Genomic DNA, 20771 nt, shown 5'->3' with positions numbered 1-20771 from the left:
TCGCTGTGTATGGGGGGTGTAGTCACAGAGGAGTCAGAGCGCCCATACTGACCCCTGACCACTGCTGGCTATGATAGAAAGGTGTCAGGACACACAGGACATGGCAGCTCGCTGTGTATGGAGGGTGTAGTCACAGAGGGGTCAGAGCACCCATGCTGACCCCTGACCACTGCTGGCTATGATAGAAAGGTGTCAGGACACAGGACATGGCATCTCGCTGTGTATGGGGGTGTAGTCACAGAGGAGTCAGAGCGCCCATACTGACCCCTGACCACTGCTGGCTATGATAGAAAGGTGTCAGGACACACAGGACATGGCAGCTCGCTGTGTATGGAGGGTGTAGTCACAGAGGGGTCAGAGCACCCATGCTGACCCCTGACCACTGCTGGCTATGATAGAAAGGTGTCAGGACACACAGGACATGGCAGCTCGCTGCTGTGTATGGGGGGGTGTAGTCACAGAGGGGTCAGAGCACCCATGCTGACCCCTGACCACTGCTGGCTATGATAGAAAGGTGTCAGGACACACAGGACATGGCAGCTCCCTGTGTATGTGGGGGTGTAGTCACAGAGGGGTCAGAGCACCCATGCTGACCCCTGACCACTGCTGGCTATGATAGAAAGGTGTCAGGTCACACAGGGCATGGCAGCTCGCTGTGTATGGGGGGTGTAGTCACAGAGGGGTCAGAGCGCCCATGCTGACCCCTGACCACTGCTGGCTATGATAGAAAGGTGTCAGGACACACAGGACATGGCAGCTCGCTGCTGTGTATGGGGGGGTGTAGTCACAGAGGGGTCAGAGCACCCATGCTGACCCCTGACCACTGCTGGCTATGATAGAAAGGTGTCAGGACACACAGGACATGGCAACTCCCTGTGTATGTGGGGGTGTAGTCACAGAGGGGTCAGAGCACCCATGCTGACCCCTGACCACTGCTGGCTATGATAGAAAGGTGTCAGGTCACACAGGGCATGGCAGCTCGCTGTGTATGGGGGGTGTAGTCACAGAGGGGTCAGAGCGCCCATGCTGACCCCTGACCACTGCTGGCTATGATAGAAAGGTGTCAGGACACAGGACATGGCAGCTCGCTGTGTATGGGGGGTGTAGTCACAGAGGGGTCAGAGCACCCATGCTGACCCCTGACCACTGCTGGCTATGATAGAAAGGTGTCAGGACACAGGACATGGCAGCTCGCTGTGTATGGGGGGTGTAGTCACAGAGGGGTCAGAGCACCCATGCTGACCCCTGACCACTGCTGGCTAAGATAGAAAGGTGTCAGGACACACAGGACATGGCAGCTCGTTGTGTATGGGGGGTGTAGTCACAGAGGGGTCAGAGCACCCATGCTGACCCCTGACCACTGCTGGCTATGATAGAAAGGTGTCAGGACACAGAACATGGCATCTCGCTGTGTATGGGGGTGTAGTCACAGAGAGGTCAGAGCACCCATACTGACCCCTGACCACTGCTGGCTATGATAGAAAGGTGTCAGGACACACAGGACATTGTAGCTCGCTGTGTATGGGGGGTGTAGTCACAGAGAGGTCAGAGCGCCCATGCTGACCCCTGACCACTGCTGGCTATGATAGAAAGGTATCAGGACACACAGGGCATGGCAGCTCGCTGTGTATGTGGGGTGTAGTCACAGAGGAGTCAGAGCGCCCATGCTGACACCTGACCACTACTGGCTATGATAGAAAAGTGTCAGGTCACACAGGGCATGGCAGCTCGCTGTGTATGGGGGGTGTAGTCACAGAGGGGTCAGAGCGCCCATGCTGACCCCTGACCACTGCTGGCTATGATAGAAAGGTGTCAGGACACACAGGACATGGCAGCTCGCTGTGTATGGGGGGTGTAGTCACAGAGAGGTCAGAGCGCCCATGCTGACCCCTGACCACTGCTGGCTATGATAGAAAGGTATCAGGACACACAGGGCAGGGCAGCTCGCTGTGTATGGGGGGTGTAGTCACAGAGAGGTCAGAGCGCCCATGCTGACCCCTGACCACTGCTGGCTATGATAGAAAGGTGTCAGGACACAGGACATGGCAGCTCGCTGTGTATGGGGGATGTAGTCACATTGGGGTCAGAGTGCCCATGCTGACCCCTGACCACTGCTGGCTATGATAGAAAGGTGTCAGGACACACAGGACATGGCAGCTCGCTGTGTATGGGGGATGTAGTCACAGAGGGGTCAGAGCGCCCATGCTGACACCTGACTACTGCTGGCTATGATAGAAAGGTGTCAGGACACACAGAACGTGGCAGCTTGCTGTGTATGGGGGTGTAGTCACAGAGGGGTCAGAGCGCCCATGCTGACCCCTGACCACTGCTGGCTATGATAGAAAGGTGTCAGGACACACAGGACGTGGCAGCTCCCTGTGTATGGGGGGTGTAGTCACAGAGGGGTCAGAGCGCCCATGCTGACCCCTGACCACTGCTGGCTATGATAGAAGGGTGTCAGGACACACAGGACGTGGCAGCTCCCTGTGTATGGGGGGTGTAGTCACAGAGGGGTCAGAGTGCCCATGCTGACCCCTGACCACTGCTGGCTATGATAGAAAGGTGTCAGGTCACACAGGGCATGGCAGCTCGCTGTGTATGGGGGGTGTAGTCACAGAGGGGTCAGAGCGCCCATGCTGACCCCTGACCTCTGCTGGCTATGATAGAAAGGTGTCAGGACACACAGGACATGGCAGCTCGCTGTGTATGGGGGGGGTGTAGTCACAGAGGGGTCAGAGCACCCATGCTGACCCCTGACCACTGCTGGCTATGATAGAAAGGTGTCAGGACACACAGGACATGGCAGGTCGCTATGTATGGGGGGTGTAGTCACAGAGGGGTCAGAGTGCCCATGCTGACCCCATGACCACTGCTGGCTATGATAGAAAGGTGTCAGGACACACAGGACATGGCAGCTCGCTGTGTATGGGGGGTGTAGTCACAGAGGGGTCAGAGCACCCATGCTGACCCCTGACCACTGCTGGCTATGATAGAAAGGTGTCAGGACACACAGGACAGGGCAGCTCGCTGTGTATGGGGGGTGTAGTCACAGAGGGGTCAGAGCACCCATGCTGACCCCTGACCACTGCTGGCTATGATAGAAAGGTGTCAGGACACACAGGACATGGCAGCTCGCTGTGTATCGGGGGTGTAGTCACAGAGGGATCAGAGCGCCCATGCTGACCCCTGACCACTGCTGGCTATGATAGAAAGGTGTCAGGACACACAGGACATGGCAGCTCGCTGTGTATGGGGGGTGTAGTCACAGAGGGGTCAGAGCGCCCATGCTGACCCCTGACCACTGTTGGCTATGATAGAAAGGTGTCAGGACACACAGGACATGACAGCTCGCTGTGTATGGGGGATGTAGTCACAGAGGGGTCAGAGCGTCCATGCTGACCCCTGACCACTGCTGGCTATGATAGAAAGGTGTCAGGACACAGGACATGGCAGCGCGCTGTGTATGGGGGGTGTAGTCACAGAGGGGTCAGAGCGCCCATGCTGACCCCTGACCACTGCTGGCTATGATATAAAGGTTTCAGGACACACAGGACATGGCAGCTCGCTGTGTATGGGGGGTGTAGTCACAGAGGGGTCAGAGCGCCCATGCTGACCCCTGACCACTGCTGGCTATGATAGAAAGGTGTCAGGACACAGGACATGGCAGCTCGCTGTGTATGGAGGGTGTATTCACAGAGAGGTCAGAGCGCCCATGCTGACCCCTGACCACTGTTGGCTATGATAGAGAGTTGTCAGGACACACAGGACATGGCAGCTCGCTGTGTATGGGGAGTGTAGTCACAAAGGGGTCAGAGCGCCCATGCTGACCCCTGACCACTGCTGGCTATGATAGAAAGGTGTCAGGACACACAGGACGTGGCAGCTCGCTGTGTATGGGGGATGTAGTCACATTGGGGTCAGAGTGCCCATGCTGACCCCTGACCACTGCTGGCTATGATAGAAAGGTGTCAGGACACACAGGACATGGCAGCTCGCTGTGTATGGGGGGTGTAGTCACAGAGGGGTCAGAGCGCCCATGCTGACCCCTGACCACTGCTGGCTATGATAGAAAGGTGTCAGGACACACAGGACATGGCAGCTCGCTGTGTATGGGGGGTGTAGTCACAGAGGGGTCAGAGCGCCCATGCTGACCCCTGACCACTGTTGGCTATGATAGAAAGGTGTCAGGACACACAGGACATGACAGCTCGCTGTGTATGGGGGATGTAGTCACAGAGGGGTCAGAGCGTCCATGCTGACCCCTGACCACTGCTGGCTATGATATAAAGGTTTCAGGACACACAGGACATGGCAGCTCGCTGTGTATGGGGGGTGTAGTCACAGAGGGGTCAGAGCGCCCATGCTGACCCCTGACCACTGCTGGCTATGATAGAAAGGTGTCAGGACACAGGACATGGCAGCTCGCTGTGTATGGAGGGTGTATTCACAGAGAGGTCAGAGCGCCCATGCTGACCCCTGACCACTGCTGGCTATGATAGAGAGGTGTCAGGACACACAGGACATGGCAGCTCGCTGTGTATGGGGAGTGTAGTCACAAAGGGGTCATAGCGCCCATGCTGACCCCTGACCACTGCTGGCTATGATAGAAAGGTGTCAGGACACACAGGACGTGGCAGCTCGCTGTGTATGGGGGATGTAGTCACATTGGGGTCAGAGTGCCCATGCTGACCCCTGACCACTGCTGGCTATGATAGAAAGGTGTCAGGACACACAGGACATGGCAGGTCGCTGTGTATGGGGGGTGTAGTCACAGAGGGGTCAGAGCGCCCATGCTGACCCCTGACCACTGCTGGCTATGATAGAAAGGTGTCAGGACACACAGGACATGGCAGCTCGCTGTGTATGGGGGTGTAGTCACAGAGAGGTCAGAGGACCCATTTTGACTCCTGACCACTGCTGGCTATGATAGAAAGGTGTCAGGACACACAGGACAGGGCAGCTCGCTGTGTATGGGGGGTGTAGTCACAGAGGGGTCAGAGCACCCATGCTGACCCCTGACCACTGCTGGGTATGATAGAAAGGTGTCAGGACACACAGGACATGGCAGCTCGCTGTGTAGGGGGGGTGTAGTCACAGAGGGGTCAGAGCACCCATGCTGACCCCTGACCACTGCTGGCTATGATAGAAAGGTGTCAGGTCACACAGGACATGGCAGCTCGCTGTGTATGGGGGGTGTAGTCACAGAGGGGTCAGAGCGCCCATGCTGACCCCTGACCACTGCTGGCTATGATAGAAAGGTGTCAGGACACACAGGACATGGCAGCTCGCTGTGTATGGGGGGTGTAGTCACAGAGGGGTCAGAGCGCCCATGCTGACCCCTGACCACTGCTGGCTATGATAGAAAGGTGTCAGGACACACAGGACATGGCAGCTCGCTGTGTATGGGGGGTGTAGTCAGAGAAAGGTCAGAGCGCCCATGCTGACCCCTGACCACTGCTGGCTATGATAGAAAGGTGTCAGGACACAGGACATGGCATCTCGCTGTGTATGGGGGTGTAGTAACAGAGGAGTCAGAGCGCCCATGCTGACCCCTGACCACTGCTGGCTATGATAGAAAGGTGTCAGGACACACATGACATGGCAGCTCGCTGTGTATGGGGGGTGTAGTCACAGAGGGGTCAGAGCGCCCATGCTGACCCCTGACCACTGCTGGCTATGATAGAAAGGTGTCAGGACACACAGGACATGGCAGCTCGCTGCGTATGGGGGGTGTAGTCAGAGAGAGGTCAGAGCGCCTATGCTGACCCCTGACCACTGCTGGCTATGATAGAAAGGTGTCAGGACACACAGGACATGGCAGCTCGCTGTGTATGGGGGGTGTAGTCACAGATGGGTCAGAGCGCCCATGCTGACCCCTGACTACTGCTGGCTATGATAGAACGGTGTCAGGACACACAGGACATGGCAGCTCGCTGTGTATGCGGGGTGTAGTCACAGAGGGGTCAGAGCGCCCATGCTGACCCCTGACCACTGCTGGCTATGATAGAAAGGTGTCAGGACACACAGGACATGGCAGGTCGCTGTGTATGGGGGGTGTAGTCACAGAGGGGTCAGAGCGCCCATGCTGACCCCTGACCACTGCTGGCTATGATAGAAAGGTGTCAGGACACACAGGACATGGCAGCTCCCTGTGTATGGGGGGTGTAGTCACAGAGGGGTCAGAGCGCCCATGCTGACCCCTGACCACTGCTGGCTATGATAGAAAGGTGTCAGGACACACAGGACATGGCAGCTAGCTGTGTATGGGGGGGTGTAGTTACAGAGGGGTCAGAGCGCCTATGCTGACCCCTGACCACTGCTGGCTATGATAGAAAGGTGTCAGGACACACAGGACATGGCAGCTCGCTGTGTATGGGGGGTGTAGTCACAGAGGGGTCAGAGCACCCATGCTGACCCCTGACCACTGCTGGCTATGATAGAAAGGTGTCAGGACACACAGGACATGACAGCTCGCTGTGTATGAGGGGTGTAGTCACAGAGGGGTCAGAGCGCCCATGCTGACCCCTGACCACTGCTGGCTATGATAGAAAGGTGTCAGGACACACAGGACATGGCAGCTCGCTGTGTATGGGGAGTGTAGTCACAGAGGGGTCAGAGCGCCCATGCTGACCCCTGACCACTGCTGGCTATGATAGAAAGGTGTCAGGACACACAGGACATGGCAGCTCGCTGTGTATGGGGGGTGTAGTCACAGAGGGGTCAGAGCGCCCATGCTGACCCCTGACCACTGCTGGCTATGATAGAAAGGTGTCAGGACACACAGGACATGGCAGCTCGCTGTGTATGGGGGGTGTAGTCACAGAGGGGTCAGAGCGCCCATGCTGACCCCTGACCACTGCTGGCTATGATAGAAAGGTGTCAGGACACACAGGACATGGCAGCTCGCTGTGTATGGGGGGTGAAGTCACAGGGTGGATTGTGTCATAGCGAAGGTTGTGTGGACTTTTTTTTCACTACATGGGACTCCCGAAACCCATTTGAAAATTAATAACTAATTGATTGTGCATACTCCTTAAGGAGTCCGGATAGTCACTCCCAGCATGCACAGCTGCAGTCACCATTGTGGTAATGTGCTGCCTTGGACCCTACATGATGTGCAATCAATCAGTAATTAGTGGGAAATATTTTATTGGTGTAAAAGTCATCACACCCCGATAAGAGGTTCTGCAGAGTCTCATGGACACAGCAGCGGTGCAGCCACACGTCAGGAGCGGAGTGAAGCGCAGCTCCGGAGGATCTGGATCAGGGTGAATCTGTGTGGGATCCATCATCATTCTGACTATAAGTCCACGTGTACATTGTGTAATTCATCCGTTCTGGCATTGCGCCTTCTCCGTGCCGTGTCGGCTCATCACTGGCTTCCTGGTAGCACATAGATCTTCATGGGTTGGCTGTTCTTTCCTTTGTCGTGCCAGCACACATCAAAGAAGGGGTGGAGACGCCCGGAGAAGCGCTCATGGAAGGTGTACAGCAGTTTTACATTGTCCTCATCACTAGAATCAAAGAAGTGAAGGACCCCGTCGGAGAAGCTCAGGTAGACCCCAATCTTCTCAGGACGCCCATCCACACGGAGGACACGTGGCTCCTTGGCCTCTGCATGGGCCTCGTAAACCTTTCCGTCCTTGCAACCCAGGATCCAGAACCCATTGGAAGGACTGGCGTGAAGTTTTCCTTTGCGGTTGGCGGTTTCGGAGATAATGCCCAGCGCCCATCTTGGCTTGTCCTCCACCAGCACCTCCCAGTAGTGTTCTCCATCAGTGAAGCTTTCTTTGGTAACTAAGCAGTTGCCTTTGTCGAAGCGGCCGGGCTCGTCGGACACTGGCTGCTTGTGGTCGGAACACTCCACGGATTTACCATCTGCCGAGACCAGCAGGTTCTGCTGAGCTGTGTCCGGGTCAAAGGTCAGGTTTTCCAAAGCTTTAAATAAAATGACAAAAAAAAAAATTTGTTAAAATTGGTGTTTACGCAAAGTTATTGGACACGGTGAGGAAATGATTGCTATCACTGGTTTCGTGTTCATGGCTGGTAATGTATCTGGTTACGAGACACCTCCAGTAATTATCAAATGCAAACAGTGCCCCGCCCACAGATGGAGTAAAATGTTCCCTCCATAGCACCATGTGGAGCGGGGAGCTGACAGCTGCTTCACCACTGTGATCTGATCTTTAGGACATGATAGAGTTGAAATCAGGAGTCATCCCACCAACCCAGGACAGTGCCAGGGATGTCCCGCGGAATCCGACTGGTAAATACCATTGACTGGTATTTATGGTAGGGAGTCCTCAAGGTGTGGTCACATCCGGGCCCAGTGGCCCATCTGTGGAGACCACGTCTATAAGTGATACAGTATTGTTGGGGTCCTGATACAGATTTTACACCAGGGCCTTCCGTTACGCTTTCGGCCCTCCTGCAGCCATGGTTTCCTGTTCCGAGCTCATCCACCGTCCTCACCTGGCATCAATGCTCGGAACATCTTCCTCCACACTTGGAACTTGAACTCGTCTGAGATAACGGGCAGCTGGATGTCCAGACGTCCAGGAAGAGGAGACTCTGACAAGATAGCACCAAGTCTACGCCAAGGAGAAGAATGAAACACGTCAATGTATATTGTACAATTGTACAATATTGTACAATTGTGCATAAGAGATTATTAGCTCCTCAGGACACCTACCTGCCCGTCACCACACAGAATTTCTGAAAAAAAGGAGAAGAAGGACCAAAATTAAAGGATTGGAATGTTTAATCAGTTTATCTATCTCTGTTGCATCTACCAGTTGACCTCCTACCTCCACCACTTGTCTTATGACTCTTCTCACCAGTAGAGGTTGGACATGTGGCTGAAGCTTACAACCCCTCTCTAGGCTTCATAGTGGCCTCATCCTAAACCTACCCCATTAACATCACCCCTCCCATTACATTTACCCTTAGGAACTCTGTCTGTTCCTGCCCCTCCAAGTCTTTCAGGACACCCTCCATCTGTCCGAGCTGCTCCACGTAATGAGCCAGACTTTTCCTTTCACCCAGAAGGGCAGAAGAGGCGTTGAGCTCGGCTTTATCCGCTTCCCGAAACAGTGAGGCCTCCATGATGCTCAGGTAGGAGCGCATGGCGTTCAGCTGATCCTTCACGCTGGACTTAAAGCGAGACACCGTATCCTGCGACATAGAAGAGAGGCCAGACATGAAGACGAGAGATGGGGATGGGTCACTGATGTAACAATCAGGGTTAGAGATCGGGAGATGATGGTGGTATCAACAATCAGAAGATCATGGAATATGGGGCATACTCTACAAAAGGTAAACGCCCCCTTACTGCTTCTATAGGAATTGGCAAATGTAAGAAAGGATCCAAGTGATGATGATGATCAAATGACCTCCACCATTGGAGAACATTCAGGACAATCTCACTATGGAGTCACACGGAGATCAGGCCGGGGAATGCTCAGAGATTACGCAGGACCAGAAGAGCCTCAGTTAGTGTGTTACATGTTCAGGCTCATGACGATTAGAAGAGACTGAACATGTGGTAGGGTCACCACCTCGTCTATCCCAGAGGCAGGATAATTTCAGGGAGCTGTGAGAAGAGGAATGGATTCCCAGCACTTACCTTCACTTCTGACACCTGTCTGTCCAGCAAAGCCACCGTCTTCTCCTTCCGTAGTCGTGCCTCCTGCAGAACAACCTGCTGCTGTGGAAGTTGTCGCTGAGAAGGGATATAAGATGTCAGTATGAGAACCATCATACCCAGACACAGCATGCAAAGGCTAAGTAATGTCAGGTATGCACCAGCAGCAGAACAGTGAGTGCAGCTCTGGAGTGTAATACAGGAGAACTTTATCTTATGCAAATTAGAAATTACCTTCATCTTTGTGTAGGCCTCGGCGGCTGTGATGATGTTATGTCCCTTGTGTTTCCCCAGGGAGGCGCACACCCCACAGATCAGCTCTTTGTCCTGCTCACAGAAGACGCTCAGGGGGTCCAGATGCTCCAGACAATGACCCTTCGGGACCTGCTTGAAGCTTTGGACCAGGTTTTCCAGCTGACGATTGATGTGCAGGGTCTCAGGATGGGTCGGGGCCTGGCATGTAGGGCAGAGAGTGGAGCCATTCTGATCCTGGCCTTTGGGGGCCCCAACCAAACAGTTTTGGCAGAAAGTGTGACCACATTCGGGAGTGACGGGTGATCGGAAGAGCTCGAGGCAGAGCTGACAGGTGAGGTCATGCTGCATGCCCTGCACTAGCTGGGGGTTCGCCATTCCTGGGGGGAGAGAAGCGGTGATGAGTGATGGGTATAAGGACATGGCAGCCGGGAAATGACAGGAATGCAAGGAGGGAGCGCTACAGCTTTAAATAGAATATTAGGAAAGGCCGGAGCGGTAATGTTACACAAGAGGAACATACGGAGACCTCTGCTGCGGTGTACACCCCATATAATCACAAATATACAAACATACATGATACATCCATGCTGTACACTGCAGGCTACACCACATATACATACATGATACATACATGCTGTACACTGCAGGCTACACCACATATACATACATGATACATCCATGCTGTACACTGCAGGCTACACCACATATACATACATGATACATCCATGCTGTACACTGCAGGCTACACCACATATACATACATGATACATACATGCTGTACACTGCAGGCTACACCACATATACATACATGATACATCCATGCTGTACACTGCAGGCTACACCACATATACATACATGATACATCCATGCTGTACACTGCAGGCTACACCACATATACATACATGATACATACATGCTGTACACTGCAAGCTACACCACATATACATACATGATACATCCATGCTGTACACTGCAGACTACACCACATATACATACATGATACATCCATGCTGTACACTGCAGACTACACCACATATACATACATGATACATCCATGCTGTACACTGCAGGCTACACCACATATACATACATGATACATCCATGCTGTACACTGCAGGCTACACCACATATACATACATGATACATCCATGCTGTACACTGCAGGCTACACCACATATACATACATGATACATCCATTCTGTACACTGCAGGCTACACCACATATACATACATGATACATCCATGCTGTACACTGCAGGCTACACCACATATACATACATGATACATCCATGCTGTACACTGCAGGCTACACCACATATACATACATGATACATCCATGCTGTGCACTGCAGGCTACACCACATATACATACATGATACATCCATGCTGTACACTGCAGGCTACACCACATATACATACATGATACATCCATGCTGTACACTGCAGGATACACCACATATACATACATGATGCATCCATGCTGTACACTGCAGGCTACACCACATATACATACATGATACATCCATGCTGTACACTGCAGGCTACACCACATATACATACATGATGCATCCATGCTGTACACTGCAGGATACACCACATATACATACATGATGCATCCATGCTGTACACTGCAGGCTACACCACATATACATACATGATATATTCATGCTGTACACTGCAGGCTACACCACATATACATACATGATACATCCATGCTGTACACTGCAAGCTACACCACATATACATACATGATACATCCATGCTGTACACTGCAGGCTACACCACATATACATACATGATACATCCATGCTGTACACTGCAGGCTACACCACATATACATACATGATACATCCATGCTGTACACTGCAGGCTACACCACATATACATACATGATACATCCATGCTGTACACTGCAGGATACACCACATATACATACATGATGCATCCATGCTGTACACTGCAGGCTACACCACATATACATACATGATACATCCATGCTGTACACTGCAGGATACACCACATATACATACATGATGCATCCATGCTGTACACTGCAGGCTACACCACATATCTCATTTCTGGAATAAATCCTGAAGTACAATCATTTCTTTTATACTAGGACAGGGACAAACTGTCTATTGCTCCCTGTTATTAGCCATTTCAGGTGCTCGCTGTACAGTTTGATGAGATCTATGTAACAATATTCCAAATGATATTAGAGAGGAGTAATAGTCAAGGTCACCCTGAGGTTAGTACAGAGCTACTTACCTGCAGATGGACAGAGACGTCACAGGAGAAGCGCACTGTGTAGGACAGAAAACAGAAAATATACTCAGAATCACTAAGAATATTGAAAGGGAACAAAAGGAGGTGAAATCGACTCCACATAGGAATGGAGGAACCAACCAGGAGACCAAGGAGACTCACTATGGCCACTCACCAACAGACACAGGCCGTCCAGAGAAGAGGGGGGCGGTGATCAGGAGAGAAGACAAGTTCCAGGAGAGGTCAGGGATACACAGGGGAGAAGGACACAGACCAGAGGAGAAGCAGACCGACCACAAGAGATGGACATCAACAATAAGAGGAGGACACTGACCACGGGAGATGGACATCGACAAGAAGAGGAGGACACTGACCAAGGGAGATTGACATCAACAATAAGAGGAGGACACTGACCACAAGAGATGGACATCAACAATAAGAGGAGGACACTGACCACAAGAGATGGACATCAACAATAAGAGGAGGACACTGACCACGGGAGATGGACATCAACAATAAGAGGAGGACACTGACCACAGGAGATGGACATCGACAAGAAGAGGAGGACACTGACCAAGGGAGATGGACATCAACAAGAAGAGGAGGACACTGACCAAGGGAGATGGACAACGACAAGAAGAGGAGGACACTGACCAAGGGAGATGGACATCAACAAGAAGAGGAGGACACTGACCAAGGGAGATGGACATCGACAAGAAGAGGAGGACACTGACCAAGGGTGATGGACATCAACAATAAGAGGAGGACACTGACCACGGGAGATGGACATCGACAATAAGAGGAGGACACTGACCAAGGGAGATGGACATCGACAAGAAGAGGAGGACAATGACTAAGAGAGATGGACATCGACAAGGAGAGGAGGACACTGACCAAGGGAGATGGACATCAACAAGAAGAGGAGGACACTGACCAAGGGAGATGGACATCAACAATAAGAGGAGGACACTGACCAAGGGAGATGGATATCGACAAGAAGAAGAGGACACTGACCAAGGGAGATGGACATCGACAAGAAAAGGAGGACACTGACCAAGATAGATGGACATCGACAAGGAGAGGAGGACACTGACCACGGGAGATGGACACCAACCAGAAGAGGAGGATACTGACCACGGGAGATGGACATCGACAAGAAGAGGAGGACACTGACCACGGGAGATGGACATCGACAAGAAGAGGAGGACACTGACCAAGGGAGATGGACATCAACAAGAAGAGGAGGACACTGACCAAGGGAGATGGACAACGACAAGAAGAGGAGGACACTGACCAAGGGAGATGGACATCAACAAGAAAAGGAGGACACTGACCAAGGGAGATGGACATCAACAAGACGAGGAGGACACTGACCAAGGGAGATGGACAACGACAAGAAGAGGAGGACACTGACCAAGGGAGATGGACATCAACAAGAAGAGGAGGACACTGACCAAGGGAGATGGACATTGACAAGGAGAGGAGGACACTGACCACGGGAGATGGACACCAACCAGAAGAGGAGGATACTGACCACGGGAGATGGACATCGACAAGAAGAGGAGGACACTGACCACGGGAGATGGACATCAACAAGAAGAGGAGGACACTGACCAAGGGAGATGGACATCGACAAGAAGAGGAGGACACTGACCAAGGGAGATGGACATCGACAAAAAGAGGAGGACACTGACCAAGGGAGATGGACATCGACAAGAAGAAGAGGACACTGACCAAGGGAGATGGACATCGACAAGAAGAGGAGGACACTGACCACGGGAGATGGACATCAACAATAAGAGGAGGACACTGACCAAGGGAGATGGACATCGACAAGAAGCAGAGGACACTGACCAAAGGGAGATGGACATCGACAAGAAGAGGAGGACACTGACCACGGGAGATGGACATCAACAAGAAAAGGAGGACACTGACCAAGGGAGATGCACATCGACAAGAAGAGGAGGACACTGACCACGGGAGATAGACACCAACAAGAAGAGGAGGATACTGACCACGGGAGATGGACATCGACAAGAAGAGGAGGACAATGACCAAGAGAGATGGACATCGACAAGGAGAGGAGGACACTGACCACGGGAGATGGACATCGACAAGAAGAGGAGGACACTGACCAAGGGAGATAGACAATGACCAGGGGAGATTGACATCGGCAAGAAGAGGAGGACACTGACCACGGGAGATGGACAATGACCACGGGAGATGGACACCAACAAGAACTGGAGGACACTGACGAGAAGAGATGGACAACGACAAGAAGAGGACACTGACCATTGGAGATGGACACTAAGCAGGGGAGATGTAAACTGACCAGAGGAAATGAACACTGACCACAAGAGTAGGATACTGACCAGGAAATAAGACAAGGACCAGAAAAGGTCACTGATAGACACAGACCAAAAGAGTTGGACCTTGACAAGGGGGCGGTTACACTTACCATTAGACACTGATCAGAAGATGAGACAAGAACCAGAAAAGTTCAATGATATACACAGAAGAGAAGGAAACATACAAGGGGTCATAGGCACCAACTCGGGGAGATGGACACTGACAACGAAAGAAGGACATCTACCAGGTGAGAAGGACATCTACCAGGTGAGAAGGACATCTACCAGATGAGAAGGGCACTGAACATAACAGAAATCTGCTCAGTAGAGGTAAACACTTACCACCAGAGAAGGACAAGACCAAGAGAGGAAGCCGCTGACCAAAGCCAGCAGACACCGACCAGAGGCTAAGGTCTCTGACCAGGCAGCTGAGAATATTAGGAGGAGACACAGATACAGACCAGAACAGGTGGCACTGATCAAGACCCTTTAGCTGGAGGAGGCGCTCCAGGAGATATATCCAGGCCCCTCCACCCACAGCCGGTTATTTCTGACACAGTTATCTGTCCGGGAACAGCTGAGAGTCACGGAACATCCAGGACGCGTAAAGGCAGCTGTCATATTACAGAGTATCAGGCTGGGACGTGTGTTACGGACCTCACACTGTCCTACAAAGAGGAGATCTATGAGTCATAGTGGACTAAGATCCCATGAAGAACCATCATAGAACTGGTCCACCACACAGGACACATCGAGAAGGGGCTACAGACTCCACCAGTACTCGGGGGGGTCCCCAATATTGTCTCATTACTGTTCAGCCTCAGTTTTTAAGATTGTTAATATTTTGGGTGCAGGATGGGGACGGCTCCATGTTGTCTACGAGAGGATCCCATGCTATACCAGGAAATTATAAATGGAAAAATAATCTCAAAGAGGTTTTTCTGTAAAGTGAATAAAACACAACAATGAAAACCATGAAGATAAACACATTTCTGATTTTAATTGATAAATAATAATAAATAACATGAACATTTTTATAGTCAGTACAACCAGTACAATGCACTGATCTCATCATATATGACCGTCTGTATGTAAATAAAAATGGAGCAATTGTCTTTATTGTATAAAAAAATTGTATAAACTAAATGCTCCTTTATATCTACAGAAATATTGGACTTAAAAAAACTGTAGATCATCCCAGAAAAAACAAGACCTCATACAGATGTGTCAGTGTATAAATACAGAAAGATCTTGCTGTCATTGCTATGAATGTGAGGAAGCAAATAAAAAAAGGACAATAAACATGATGGGCCACATTTACTTACCTGTCCTGTCACGATCCCAGAAAGTGCATTGTCCGACCATAAGATCGTGCACCCGATATCCTGCATGTGTCGCTTCCCCGCTCAGGTCCCAGGAGTTCACCTTCTTCTTCCTGGTGTATGTAAGTGCATTGTCCGTGTATAATGCGCTGTGCGGGGAGTCACTAAGATCGTGCTCCCGATATTCTACATGTGTCACTTCCCCGCTCAGGTCCCCGGAGTTCACCTTCTTCTTCCTGGTGCATGTAAGTGCATTGTCCGTGTATAATGCGCTGTGCAGGGAGTCACTAAGATCCTGCGCCCTATATCCTGCATGTGTCGCTTCCCCGCTCAGGTCCCCAGAGTTCACCTTCTTCTTCCTGGTGCATGTAAGTGCATTGTCCGTGTATAATGTGCTGCGCGGGGAGTCACTAAGATCGTGCACCCGATATCCTGCATGTGTCACTTCCCCGCTCAGGTCCCCGGAGTTCACCTTCTTATTCCTGGTGCATGTAAGTGCATTGTCCGTGTATAATGCGCTGTGTGGGGAGTCACTAAGATCGTGCACCCGATATCCTGCATGTGTCGCTTCCCCGCTCAGGTCCCCGGAGTTCACCTTCTTCTTCCTGGTGCATATAAGTGCATTGTCCGTGTATAATGTGCTATGCGGGGAGTCACTAAGATCCTGCACCCGATATCCTGTATGTGTCACTTCCCCGCTCAGGTCCCTGGAGTTCACCTTCTTCTTCCTGGTGCATGTAAGTGCATTGTCCGTGTATAATGCGCTGTGCGGGGAGACACTAAGATCCTGCGCCCGATATCCTGCATGTGTCGCTTCCCCGCTCAGGTCCCCGGAGTTCACCTTCTTCTTCCTGGTGCATGTAAGTGCATTGTCCGTGTATAATGCGCTGTGCGGGGAGTCACTAAGATCGTGCGCCCGATATCCTGCATGTGTCGCTTCCCCGCTCAGGTCCCTGGAGTTCACCTTCTTCTTTCTGGTGCATGTAAGTGCATTGTCCGTGTATAATGCGCTGTGCGGGGAGTCACTGAGATCCTGCGCCCAATATCCTGCATGTGTCGCTTCCCCGCTCAGGTCCCAGGAGTTCACCTTCTTCTTCCTGGTGCATGTAAGTGCATTGTCCGTGTATAATGCGCTGTGCAGGGAGTCACTAAGATCCTGCGCCCGATATCCTGCATGTGTTGCTTCCCCGCTCAGGTCCCCGGAGTTCACCTTCTTCTTCCTGGTGCATGTAAGTGCATTGTCCGTGTATAATGCCCTGTGCGGGGAGTCACTAAGATCCTGCGCCCTATATCCTGCATGTGTCCCTTCCCCGCTCAGGTCCCTGGAGTTCACCTTCTTCTTCCTGGTGCATGTAAGTGCATTGTCCGTGTATAATGCGCTGTGCAGGGAGTCACTAAGATCCTGCGCCCGATATCCTGCATGTGTTGCTTCCCCGCTCAGGTCCCCGGAGTTCACCTTCTTCTTCCTGGTGCATGTAAGTGCATTGTCCGTGTATAATGCCCTGTGCGGGGAGTCACTAAGATCCTGCGCCCTATATCCTGCATGTGTCCCTTCCCCGCTCAGGTCCCTGGAGTTCACCTTCTTCTTCCTGGTGCATGTAAGTGCATTGTCCGTGTATAATGCGCTGTGCAGGGAGTCACTAAGATCAAGCGCCTTCCTCTTTCTGGTGCATGTAAGTGCTTGGGTGATGTTAGAGGATGAGGGGTGAGGTATTTCTGTATGGCTGGTGATGTTAGAGGATTAGGGTTGAGCTATCCCTGTAGGGCTGAGTGGGTAGCACTTCTGCCTTGCAGCACTGGGGTCCTGGGTTCGAATCCCACCCTGGTCAACATCTGCAAAGAGTTTGTATGTTCTCTCAGTGTTTGCGTGGGTTTCCTCTGGGTACTCCGGTTTCCTCCCACACTCCAAAAAAACATAATGGGGCTCATTTACTAATTGTTCAAATCGCGCATATTCAGCGGGTTTCCCGAATATTTCGGATTTGCACCGAATTGCCCCGGGATTTTGGTGCATGAGATCATATTGTCTCTGAGTTCCCGTGTTCCTGTTATCCTGCCGGTGGTCCTGGTATCCTGCCGGCAGTCCTGGTATCCTGCCGGCGGTCCTGGTATCCTGCCGGTGGTCCTGGTATCCTGCCGGCAGTCCTGGTATCCTGCCGGCGGTCCTGGTATCATGCCGGCGGTCCTGGTATCCTGCCGGGGGTCTTGGTATCCTGCCGGGGGTCCTGGTATCCTGCCGGCCTTCCGTGGTCCTGCCGGCTTCGTGGTCCTGCCAGCCTTCCGTGGTCCTGCCAGCCCTGTGTCCCTACCTTGGCTGCCACTGCGGGCCTAGTCGCACCCGTGGAGCGACCTGGTGGCTCCCCGCCGCAGCAAGATCATCCCGCTTTGCGGCGGGCTCTGGCGAAGACCAGGAGTTCACTTAGACTCCGCTCCTGGGTTGCGGCTAAGGTTGTTATCCCCCACGGTGGTCCAGGGAGTCCACTGACTATCCCCTGAGATTGTGACTACATGGAGACATTTGTAACTTCCAAGCGGACGTTGAGGACCACAGGCTCTAAGAGACAGTAAACCTGAAAAGATGATAGACGTAGTCTGGTGGGTCCTGAAGAAGATCATCTCCCTCAATATTACTGCCAGAAACACCTTCATAGCCAATGAAGAAGATGATCTTTTCCGCATGTTAAACATTGAGGGGTCAGTGAAGACTGATTCCATCCACCCGCTTGATGTTATCCGTCTTCTTCTTCATTGCTCGGATGGATTTCTACAACAAGAGATTATAACAAAGATGTCCATCTGCCTCTGCTGCTGCCTCCTGGTGATGGCCCTAAAGGCACCTTCATGCTTTGGGCGATGAGGGACATTGTGAGATAATGGAGACCTGCTTTATTGGTAAATAGTAAAGGGTTCATGGAGGACAATGTGGTGAATATTGAAATGCCGATCTTCTCCTTTGTCAGACTTAAATAAGTTATCTAATTCTAAAACTCTGAACCAAGTTCTGAATCCAGAACATCAGCGACATAACTTCTTCATACATGATAACATAGAAGGAGGGAATATTGTGAGGAGGATCTGTGATGGGCTGGTGGAAATACCCTGGTAAGTCTGATGTTTTTCCTGAGCCCATAGCAATCTATGTGGAGACCTGGAGGCCAACTGGGAAGAATTCTCATTCTTGGCCGATGTCTCCTCAGCCGTGTTTATCTTCATTGAGGAGATTTGTGATAGACAATTCCAACTGCTAAAAACATGCGATAACAAAGAAACCAAATTTTACTACATTGTTTCTCCAGGCCCCAACAGAGAAGTCCCACTTCTAAAGGATCTTTTACCTTGGATACATGTGTCCTCGTGAAGAAGAAAGGTGAGACTGAAGCTTCTCTGGCCAAAAAAAATCCAAAGTAAGATTGAACAAATTTGTAAAAATCTTCGAAAGATAAAATTGTTGACGATATCCCAAACAATCTCAAATAGCCAACATTCCCTTACAGTGGATCACGGATGTCCTGACTGAGCTGGATAAGAAGACTGGAGGACGGTGTAGGATGAGAGTGATCACTGTGCTGGGAGTGCAGAGTACGGGGAAGTCCACCCTCCTGAACACCATGGGGGTCATTTACTAAGGGCCCGATTCGCGTTTTCCCGACGTGTTACCCAAATATTTCCGATTTGCGCCGATTGTACCTGAATTGCCCTGGGATTTTTGTGCATGCGAGCGGATTGTGGCGCATTGGCGAAAAACCGCCGCATTTAAGACAAAAAATGTGTTGTGAAAATTACACTTACCTTCACCAGGTATAGGCCGGTGAATTTCAGGGCATTCCAGCGCGCCTCCGGGGAACTTCGGCGGAGCAGCGCCACCTGGTGGACGGCGGAGGAACTGCCTTAGTGAATCCCGGCCGGACCCGAATCCACCGCAGAGAACGCGCCGCTGGATCGCGAACAGACCGGGTAAGTAAATCTGCCCCCATGTTTGGTCTACAGTTCCCTGTGGCCAGTGGACGATGCACACGAGGAGCCTTTATGACGCTTATTAAATTGGAAGAAAGTTTAGAGAAAGAGCTGCGCTGTCATTTCATTCTAGTGATCGACACTGAAGGGTTGAAATCTGTTGAATTGGCTTCTCTTGATGACAGCTATGAACATGACAATGAGTTGGCCACCCTTGTGGTTGGTCTGAGTTACAGCTTCATGACCTCCTATCTCTGACCTGGAGGCCACAAGCAGATAAGAGCCAGGGCTCTCCTGTCTCACCTCACAGGTTTTTAGTGTTTTTATTGCCGTCCTGTCATATTTATCAATCTGTTGTTTGAAAGTTTTTTTTTATATCCTTTGTTGATCACTGCCGGGTGTGTATAAAATGCTGTGAATTTTCTGTTTCATGCATAACATCATGTCTGACGAAGAGAACTAGTCTTCTCGAAAGTTCACCATCAAATATACTCAGTTATCCTCAAAAGGTATCGCCTGATTTCTTCCCTCATCTTCTGCTCTCCATGGCTAACACGGAACAAATCTACACTCATGCGCGGCACTTCCAGGAAATTTAAAGGGCCAGCGCGCCATTAATTGGCGCTGGCCATATTGCCCAAATCTATATAAGCCTGCCTCTTCCTGCAAGCCCTGCCGGATCTTTGTGCCTCACAGCCTTAGAGAAAGCTCTGTTGCGATTTACCTGCGTTCCTGTGTCTCCTGCGTGCCTGACTCCCTCCGTGTTCCTGTGTTACCTGAGCTCCTCTGTGTTTCCGTGTACCAGTGTTCCTCCGTGCTGCTGTTCTGTGTTCCCATACCCCTCGGCTTGGACCTCCTGTTGCTGACCCCGGATTGGACACTGATGTTGCATCTCTGCCGCCTGCCCTGACCCTGTGCCTGGACTGTGACCTCGAGCTTGACTGCTGTTTCTGTACCTCAACCTTGGCCGCCACTGCAGACAAG

The 20771-nt window shown here is 51.5% G+C and overlaps 1 protein-coding gene across 2 annotated transcripts in view; it reads right to left on the bottom strand.

The window, feature by feature from the left end:
- Positions 1-7132: 7132 nt before the first annotated feature.
- The window catches only part of TRIM72 (tripartite motif containing 72), a 41891-nt gene continuing 28252 nt past the window's right edge, over positions 7133-20771 (bottom strand). The window contains exons 1-8 of one of the 2 annotated variants that reach the window (XM_072119449.1): positions 14854-15038; positions 12167-12201; positions 9878-10275; positions 9626-9721; positions 8944-9174; positions 8693-8715; positions 8473-8591; positions 7133-7938 (exon numbers count right to left, since the gene is read on the bottom strand). In XM_072119449.1, the coding sequence (XP_071975550.1) occupies positions 7373-7938; positions 8473-8591; positions 8693-8715; positions 8944-9174; positions 9626-9721; positions 9878-10273 (1431 nt within the window). In that variant the 5' untranslated portion in view covers positions 10274-10275; positions 12167-12201; positions 14854-15038 and the 3' untranslated portion in view covers positions 7133-7372. Of the gene's footprint in view, positions 7939-8472; positions 8592-8692; positions 8716-8943; positions 9175-9625; positions 9722-9877; positions 10276-12166; positions 12202-14853; positions 15039-20771 lie in introns of those variants that run through there. The other variant, XM_072119450.1, reaches the window with a different exon arrangement.

Source organism: Engystomops pustulosus, chromosome 8 (assembly GCF_040894005.1).
Source record: "Engystomops pustulosus chromosome 8, aEngPut4.maternal, whole genome shotgun sequence".
Lineage (NCBI taxonomy): Eukaryota > Metazoa > Chordata > Amphibia > Anura > Leptodactylidae > Engystomops > Engystomops pustulosus.
This window is presented reverse-complemented; position numbering and strand designations above follow the sequence as displayed.